The 9,351-nt window shown below is 30.7% G+C and overlaps 1 protein-coding gene across 2 annotated transcripts; it reads left to right on the forward strand.

Moving 5' to 3' along the window:
• Positions 1–249: 249 nt before the first annotated feature.
• On the forward strand, positions 250–6,471 carry LOC120087855 (peptidyl-prolyl cis-trans isomerase CYP40-like). 2 transcript variants are annotated; one of them, XM_039044811.1, is made up of 9 exons: positions 250–561; positions 3,002–3,502; positions 3,706–3,793; positions 3,921–3,973; positions 4,925–5,029; positions 5,196–5,271; positions 5,855–5,892; positions 5,970–6,040; positions 6,211–6,471. In XM_039044811.1, the coding sequence occupies exons 1-8, from the start codon at positions 391–393 to the stop codon at positions 6,021–6,023; spliced, it is 1,086 nt and encodes a 361-aa protein (XP_038900739.1). In that variant the 5' UTR covers positions 250–390; the 3' UTR covers positions 6,024–6,040; positions 6,211–6,471. The 2 variants fall into 2 exon arrangements, with proteins under 2 accessions (XP_038900739.1, XP_038900740.1); XM_039044812.1 differs by lacking the exon at positions 250–561 and adding an exon at positions 2,659–2,898.
• Positions 6,472–9,351: the final 2,880 nt, after the last annotated feature.

Below are 9,351 nucleotides of genomic sequence, written 5' to 3' on the forward strand. Positions count from 1 at the left end.
TTACGAAATCAAAAGTTAAGTATTACGGATTAAAGTTTAAGAATTAAATTAAAAAAAAATTAATTAGTAATATTCAAGGATGTAAAACCGTCCGCGCCTTGCACGATCTTCACATGTCTCCCATTTCCATATAAAGGGTTAAACTTCCGCCATAAATTTACCAAGGCGTGGCGAGTGGGCTCCTATATATATGTATTTATGTTATATATCTTTATTTATTTATTTATTTATTAATATTTAAAAATGCATTTAAAATGGGATAGAGGATTGTTACAGTTTGGAAATAAATAGCGGGAGAGAGAAACCATTTGAAACAGAGAGTCTTCTCCTCCTTCATCTTCTCCAAGAAGAAGCAAACAACGCTCTACAATCTGAACCAGAGCCACCGCCATGGCCATGTCAAGGTGCTTCTTAGACATCACCATAGGTGGAGAGCTTGAAGGAAGAATCGTTATTGAGCTTTACAACCACGTCGTTCCTAAAACCGCCGAGAATTTCAGGGCGCTTTGCACTGGTGAGAAAGGCATTGCTCCTAACACCGGCGTTCCTCTCCATTTCAAGGTCTCTACTCTTTTCTTTTTCATTTTTATTTATTATTTTGCAAGTTGAAGCGTATTTTGTTTCTGAGAGATGAAGCAAGGAGTTGTAGTTCTGATGATTTTGTTTCTTTGTGTTGCTTGGTTAAAGTGTTTGTTTCCGCAATTTGAGGTGACTTTTGCTTTTGGCTTTAGTAGCTAGTGTTATTCTTGGGAAATGTTGGATGATTATTGCTTTTTTGTTCTGCTTTTGTGACTTTCTCGTTGTAGTGCGTTCCTAACCTGCGTTTTTTTGTTTACTCTCTTTGTAGGTTAAGGATTGAACTGTTTTGCTTTATGTTGTTTTATGGATTTGGATGTTGATTCCGTCGAACAATATGTAACTGGATATAGAAAAGATAACTACGAAGTCATATGTCTTTAACTTTTTATTTTTTTATTTATTTTTTTTTCTGGCCTTTGGTTTTGAAATTTGTGTTTGAGACTAATGTAGATACCATTTTATCTCTGAACTTGAAAGAAAGGCATACCGTGTTTTCTGACTGGGGTGATGCTTTCTTCTAGTTGTGAATTGATAGGAGATGAGCATTTTTTTCCCTCTGTATTTCGTTCATTTATATAATGAAGAGTGTATATATAAAATGGAAATTGAAAGTGGCTGCTGTGGAGCTTTATTTATATGATTGCTAAGAAAAAAGTTGGACATTACTATGGAGTGATTTCATATCTTCTGGGAAAATTTTGGTTGCTAATGATAACTCTGGATGAGTTTCTTTGGAGTTGTAGAGTTGTTTCATTTGATTTGATTTCTATGGTGAAAAAAGCACCCTACTGTCTGAGAAAAGACTTTTTCATCTCACTTGGTGCCGCAAGGCCTGTGTTTTAAAAGCATGAGGTACACTAAAGGGTAACGGTCCTGTGAGGCTTAAGCACAAGACATAAAAAAACAAAGGAAATACAGGGGGGAAAAGTGCAAACTTCTTTTTAACGAGTGAATCATTCTATTTAATGGGTCTTATTAAGGGTGCTTTGCTTGTTTGAAGTGATGCGCCTAGTGTGGACTTGTCTAGGTGCACTTTTCAAAACAGTACGTAAGGTTGAGGACCAATCTAGTCATAGCATCACTCAGGTGCAAGGTTAACTAACTAGGGCTTTTGTGTCTAGGTGTGTCTCATTCATGTGCATATTATATTTCCTTGATTCGTTTGGTTGATAGAGTTGACCGTGCTACCTTTTCCCCAATCTCATACAGATGTTTCTCCTTCTTTCTGTCTTCCTACTTCTTGGTTAACCTTTTATTCCGTCATTACATCATACAAGTTGCAACAATTATATCATTTTTTACTTACCTATTTTTATTTTTGAACTGTTATATAAGTCTCAATTTCATGCTTTTTGGGTGTGTTTCCTAAAATCTATGTTTTAAATAATCTTTTAAAAACCCTGTTCTACTGATATTTTTCTAGAATATAATGAAAACCTATTCTTTTTGGTTATTTGTCTTCATTCTTTTGTCCTTAATATGTCACGTATAATACAACAAGGATTAAAGTTCATAAAAACTGAAGAAACTAGTAATGATTCTATATGATTAATAGCTTCTAGAAATAGATCCGAACACATTTAAAAATCAATAAAAGGAAAGTAGTAAACATCACTTTTTATTTTCCCAAAAGATGGTACCAAAGAAATAAGTTTTGAATTGGAAAAATTTCTAGTTCTTTTTTGTCCAATTATTACTTCCAAATACTTGTTTCATTGGCAAACAATTCACCCCTTAATTATCTGTTTTATAAACATCAAACAGATATTATAGCATGTTTATGCAACATCGACATGCGTGGAATACTAGCTTTTTGTTTGCATCTTTAACTTGAATGTTAGGTCATTTTTCATAAAATATTTCCAAGTTCAGTGAGAAGTAATGAAATAAAATATATCTCGTAAAATGCTATCATATTTACTCATGATGAAATGATGTATGGTTGGTACCTACATAAGGCCCCTGCAATGTTTCCACAAATTTTACTACTGAATTATGGTTTGTCTCACAAGGTCACAAGGTTTGGGTCTATATTCAAGTCTTATACCTGCCTGTTACTATTCGATGAAAATGTTTATGCACTATCTATCTCTTTCCGAATGCCTATGGTAGACAATTTGATTTCTTCTATTTATTTATACTTGCAAGAAAGTTTCTGTTTCAAGAGATCATTGTTACCATGGAAATTCTCTTGTTGGCACTTTCGTTGACTGTCTTGTAGACACTGTTACCATGGAAATTCTATGAATGAAAATGTATTTTCGTAAACATCGTCGCACTCTTTTTGTGGCTGGTTTGTCAATGAGGCTTGGCACATAGGTTTGTTACATATTCTTGAATGCACAACTTTGTTTTCCTTCAAGCATGATCATGTAGAGTTCTTTTATCCAGTATTTGAATTTACGATTGTTTAAACTTTTAGGGTGTCTGCTTTCATCGTGTAATCAAAGGATTTATGATTCAAGGTGGGGATATTTCCGCTGGCGATGGTACTGGGGGAGAATCTATTTATGGTTTGAAGTTTGAAGATGAAAACTTTGAACTGAAACATGAAAAGAAAGGAATATTGTCTATGGCTAACTCTGGTCCCAACACAAATGGGTCCCAATTTTTCATAACAACAACACGTACACCTCATTTGGATGGAAATCATGTGGTCTTTGGGAAGGTAGTGAAAGGAATGGGAGTAGTACGTTCAATTGAACATGTTATAACGGGTGAGAATGATCGTCCAACGCTTGATGTTGTAATTGCGGATTGTGGAGAAATTCCTGAAGGGTCGGATGATGGAGTATCAAATTTGTTCAAAGATGGTGACACGTATCCTGATTGGCCAGTTGATCTTGACCAGAGTCCGTTTGAACTTTCTTGGTGGATGAGCGCTGTGGATTCCATTAAGGCTTTTGGTAATGTTCATTTTAAGGTAAAATCATTTTATAAAGGTTCTATGAAGACTTTATTATGTCATTCGGGCACTTAGTGCCTTTTTCCCTTTCAATCACGAGAGAAATAATTTTTTTATACTTCGTCGATTATTGTCATCAATTATTCATTTTTCGTTGTCTTGAAAATTAAACTTTATTATACTTCCATTTTTAATCATAAAATATTGAATAAAATTCGTAGAAGCAAGATTACAAGATGGCCCTCAGAAAGTATAGGAAGGCTTTGCGATATCTTGACATTTGCTGGGAGAGAGAAGGGATTGATGAAGGTAAACTCTTCATTTACCTGCATTACTTGCATTAACTTCAAAAATGAAAGCTTCATTACTTGCATTTATGGAAACCGCATATTGGTTAGACACCGCTCAGATCTTTGAATATTTATGTTCTTGACAGAGAAGAGTACTTGTCTGAGGAAGACCAAATCACAGATATTCACAAACAGCTCTGTAAGTAGTTTTCATTAAGTACTTAGTGACGAAATTTTATTTTGTAAGCTTTCATAAATGTTCCCTCATACAAAGACGATGCCATTTTTTACGATCTCAAGGTGGCATATAAGCAATACCATTTCTTATGGAAAGGATTATTCGAATTAAATTTTTGTTAGGCATATTTTGTGCTGAGGAAATGATTTTCATTGTTATTAGTCTCTGGGCAACTTCAAAACACCTCATACCATTTCTTATGCCATCTAATTTTGTTTCCGTTTCAAAAAAAAAAAAGAAAAAACACACATACCTTATACTCTTTGTTTGATACGATGTCAAGATGACGTGTATTTGCAAGATCTATTTCACTTAAATTAATTACTATGAAGTTATTTGCTAGTTAACAGTTCCCTTCAAGGAGAACTCATATGGCCTGCAATTCTTTATCTAATGTTTTATTGTTTATGCATTAAGGTGAAGAAACTTTTTCCCTGCTTAAAAAATATCTTATGTTGGAGGTTGAAGATAAAATAGAATATAACAGGACATGAAATGTATCATTGGGTATGAAATTTCATTTAGTGAGAATTAGATATTTTATTTTAGTTAAAACACGTCGGTTATTATTATTATTATTATTATTATTATTGGATTCAACATTTATACAGGGTGGATAATTGATGCTTTATCTAATACGCTATGTTCCTATTGACAATAGGATTTTTATTTAGTATGTTCATTGATACTCTTCTTTTCTTCATAAGAGTTAATGAGAGAAGAACCTTAGTCATATATATGCATGTGAAAGAAAAGTAAAAAGTGTTTAATTCACCAAGGTGCAAGATGCGTAACGGAAAGGTGACTAAAGATTGCCTTGGGTGCTCATCGTGGCCGAGTGTTCGGTGCAACTGCCATGTTTCAGATGCTCCATTTTTTAGTGTAGTCATGTTATCCTTTCGTCTATTGTAGGCTTGTAAGCTGAAGTTAGGGGATCTAAAGGGAGCATTGTTGGACACTGAATTTGCAATGCGTGAAGGGGATAAGAATGTAAAAGCCATGTTCCGCCAAGGTCAGGTTGGTATCTTCCATTGATGAAGCACTGAATAAGATGTCTAGAATGTCTTCCATTGACGAAGCACTTAATGACATAGTTGTACGACCAATAGAACCAATGTAATTCAGGTAAGGTCACAATTACTTCTACGTTTGGGTTTGTTTGACTAACCCTGTCACCTATCAGGCACACATGGCTCTTAATGACATTGATGCTGCAGTTGAAAGCTTTAAAAGAGCATTGGATTTGGAGCCAAATGATGGTGAGTCCTGATTACTTCAGTTGGCTCATTTGGTTGCCTGAGATATTACTATTTACTCCCCCATTTTCCTTGTTTTCCTTCGAGTTGGAAGTTGGTATAGTTTACTGGTATATATCTTGTTCGGGAATGTCATATCCATTAGTAAAACACAGTTACAAGACATCTTAGACTACCGATTTATCTGTAAATATTTATGAATATTAGAGTATGGATATGAACACGCACAACACTACATTCTGTTTATGATGCTTTGAATTTATTATTTGGCATTTCGAATAACCAAATACGACGTCTCGAAAGTATTTATGTTATTTATGATTTTGACCTAACGTTTAGAGGTGCGCTAGATATAAACCCTCTAACCCTTCAAATGCCTCTACAATCTATATTATCTCATTTTCTTTCTAATCATAAAATTGATCTCTTCCTCTGTCCGTGGACATAATTAATATATTGTTAGTAAACTATGTAAATCTGTATTATTTTTTTTCTACTGTTTATGTTTTCTGTGTCTTTGATTTTCGATTTCTTAAAAGAATATATGAGAATTTGATTTCTTTCTTATTTTGGAAAAATTTATCAGCTGGAATAAAGAAAGAGCTGGCCGCTGCTAAGAAAAAGGTTAGTAGACGGTGATCTTCTATATCATGATTGCAAAAATATATGTTAATGTAATTAAGCACTAACTTCCTCAACAGATTGCTGATAGACGTGATCAAGAAAGGAAAGCATATGGCAAGATGTTCCTATAAGACTTTGCTCTCCAATGGTACAGCTGTGATTCTTTTATAAACTTGTTGAATTACAAAAAAAACAAAAGTACTACAAATACTTATTGTCAATCGTCTTTCTAAAATCTATTTTACTGTTTTAGCTATTTCTCCTTTTATATTATTATGATATGATATGATAAATTAAGAACATGGCTTCAAATTTCAGGTTTTGTTTTGGAGCCAAATGTGAAGATAGAGGCCCAGTTACTAATGGCTAGTTCAACTATACAAAATTGCAATTGAAAAGTGAAAAGTGGGGATCGAATCATCAATTTTTGAGAAATATCTTATCTATTGAGTTATGTTCAGATTGGCTATAAAATTACACTTTGCATATTGCCCTATTCAATGAAAATATATGGACGAACAAGTAGCTTTTGTGATTTTGATATGGATACTATTCATTTTTGTCTAAACGGTTGTAATATTTTGTTGGTGTAATCCTCAACTTAGGATTTGAATTAAATGGCAGGTTAAACTACAAGTTTAAATTTGAACTTTAAATTCTTTTTAGAAGTCTTTAAAATTCTTAATTTTGTGAATTTTAAAAAATGTCTGATAGGTGAATGATCTATTAAACGAAACTTAAAGTTTAAGAAACATTATATACACAATCTAAAGTTTAAAAATTTATTCACACTTTTAAATTTAAGAATATATTAGACACAAAATTAAAAGTTAATAAGCTTATTAAACGTTTTTTTGTAGTTCAAAGATTTATTTAGCATGTACTTAAAAGTTTAGGAACTAAATTTGTAATATAACTTAAATGAAATAGACTTTCATGTACTATATACTCACAATCTTTTTTTTATTAAGTTTTTGAGTTTAATTTTCATTCGGTCCTTAAAAGTTTCAAATGTTAAACTTTTATTATCAACTCTTTAATTAAAGTTGTCTTTATTTAGACTTCGAGTTTCATTATTTTATACTTTTACTCACAAGTTTTGACTAATACTCATTTTTAGTTTTTAGGATTAGGATTAATGTTTAGTCTATTAATTTAAAATGATCATGATGTTATTTGTTTAATGAACTTTAATCGTGATGGAAAATTAGTAAAAACTAATTTGATTATTGTATGATCTCTATATTGTATTTGAGACTAAATTGAAAATTTTGAAATACCTTAGTCTAAATTGGAAAAAAAAAAAATACTAAACCAATAGAGACTAAAACATATATTTAATGGTTCAAATTAGTAATTATTTTTTCTTAAATTGTCAGTAGGAGTGTGTAGCGGTCGGTCGGAGTCGATAAATATTCAAACAAACTTTGACTGTCAAGGAGTACAAACCAATCGTTAATAGGTTAGTTTTGGTTGGTTTTATTCTTTAAATCTTTTTAAAAAATTGTCGGTTTGGATTTTTCTCCAACTGATGTTGACTGAACTCTTCCTCTTCTTCGATTGATCGCCTTTGATTTGATTAGTTTTGATCAATCAACTCGATTGTTCAGTCTATAATACTCACCCTTGATCCCAAGGGTTCTATTTATAATTTATACTCAATTTTTGTCATAGTTGAAAACATGCCATCATCATGATCTTTGCAGTATAGTAGGAAGGAAAGAAAAAAAATGGCCATTTCATATATATTCACATTACACTTAAATTTTCAAAATGGTAAATTAACCAACACATACAATTGAAGAAAAAAAAGTCTTGAAGAGGCAAGGAAATGGGTTGGTGTTTGGTGACCCAAAGAAAGAGGCAAGTCATAAATGGAAAAGGCAAAGAAAAAGAGAGGGAAAGGTTGAAAAAAACCAAGTCAATGCCATTCCATTTAAATGTTAGTTAAAGCTTAAGCTTAAAAGAGTCTCTGAAACTTTAACAGAAATTAATATATAGGTTCACATATAGGGAATAATCTAGGTGTAACATTAGGTTTCAAAAATAGCAAAATTTAGAGGCCCCCACCCATGTAGATTTTATATACCATCAATATATTTGATTATGTAATAGATATAATCAATTGATTTCGAAGAAAATATCGAAGTCTTAATTTTATAAAAAATTAGGTGAAATTTTCGATAAAATATCAATTTCGATGTATTTGTTAAAAAAATTATAAATAAATAAATTTCAATTATAAATAAACATTTTATGATTTTTAAACAAAGTTAATATGTCTATTATTTATATTATAAATACATTAATGCTATTTTGTTACTTCTTTTTATTAATTTTTTATATTTTAAAAATTATTTTGTGATACAATGAAAATATCAATTCATCCCTCGTGTTAATCTCGAATCTATGAAAACGTGAAAATATCGACATGTATTCATAAATTTTATTTATGAATATATTTACCATATGCATGATATGAATGAGGATGCTAATAGTGTACTTATACTTTTTATTGTGTTCAGTTTCTCTTTTTAAATAGTGTTGTGTTATATATATATTTTATGAAGTACTTGTTTTCCATATCTCATATGAAAAATCAGATTTCAAATATTTGGCTATATTGCTAAACTCAAATTTTGTTGTTAGATTTGAAGATATGGAAAATCTTTTAGTTACCCATTAGAAAAAAAAAATGGAAAAGGAGAAAAAATTAAGAATTTCTTTATTAGGAAAAAAAAAAGAAAAATTTAAAAATATCATTTCAATCCATGTATTTTCATATGTTCAATTCATGTATTTCTATGGGTTCAATTTTAGTCCCTACATTTTTAATAGATCTTAAATTTAATCCCTCAATGTTAATTTTTGTTCAAACTGGTTAAATAATAAATATAATAATTTTAATGTAAGGAAGTACAATGTGTGAATATATTTTCAAAATTGTATATTAAAATACTAATATATACTAAAAGATTTTTGAAAAATCATCAATGATTAAAAAATAAGCCAAATTTTGAGAACTAAAAAGTAACTTTTAAAAAATTATTTTTGTTTTTGGAATTTGACTAAGAATTTGACCATTATACTTAACAAAGATACAAATCATTGTAAGAAACGTGGACGAAATAGATTTAATTTGAAAAAACAAAAACAAAAAAAAATAGTTACCAAATGAGTCTAAATAGTTTGAAGTATCATTTTAGAGTTCAATATCACATGAGGGGCATGAAAATTAGAATTTCTAATCTCTAAATGAAGAATATACGCCTTAATTAGTTGATCTATGCTCAAATTGATATGTAGTTTTGAAAATTAATTAAGAAATCAAATTGAGACCAAACTAAAATATTGAAATTAAGCAAAAAAAAAAAAAAAAAAACTTTAAACAAATAAATGTATTTTATCTTTTAAACTATTGAATGGCAAGAAAGAGAAAGGGACTTCACATTTCGAGGT

Source organism: Benincasa hispida, chromosome 10 (assembly GCF_009727055.1).
Source record: "Benincasa hispida cultivar B227 chromosome 10, ASM972705v1, whole genome shotgun sequence".
In the NCBI taxonomy this organism is placed as follows: domain Eukaryota; kingdom Viridiplantae; phylum Streptophyta; class Magnoliopsida; order Cucurbitales; family Cucurbitaceae; genus Benincasa; species Benincasa hispida.

Bases quoted from the DNA above. Each gene is read 5' to 3' on its own strand.
- LOC120087855 (XM_039044811.1), top strand. From the start codon at position 391: ATGGCCATGTCAAGGTGCTTCTTAGACATCACCATAGGTGGAGAGCTT. The intron at 3,503-3,705 runs GTAAAATCATTT...TAAAATTCGTAG, and splicing joins TTGGTAATGTTCATTTTAAG to AAGCAAGATTACAAGATGGC. The intron at 5,030-5,195 runs GTTGGTATCTTC...GTCACCTATCAG, and splicing joins CCATGTTCCGCCAAGGTCAG to GCACACATGGCTCTTAATGA.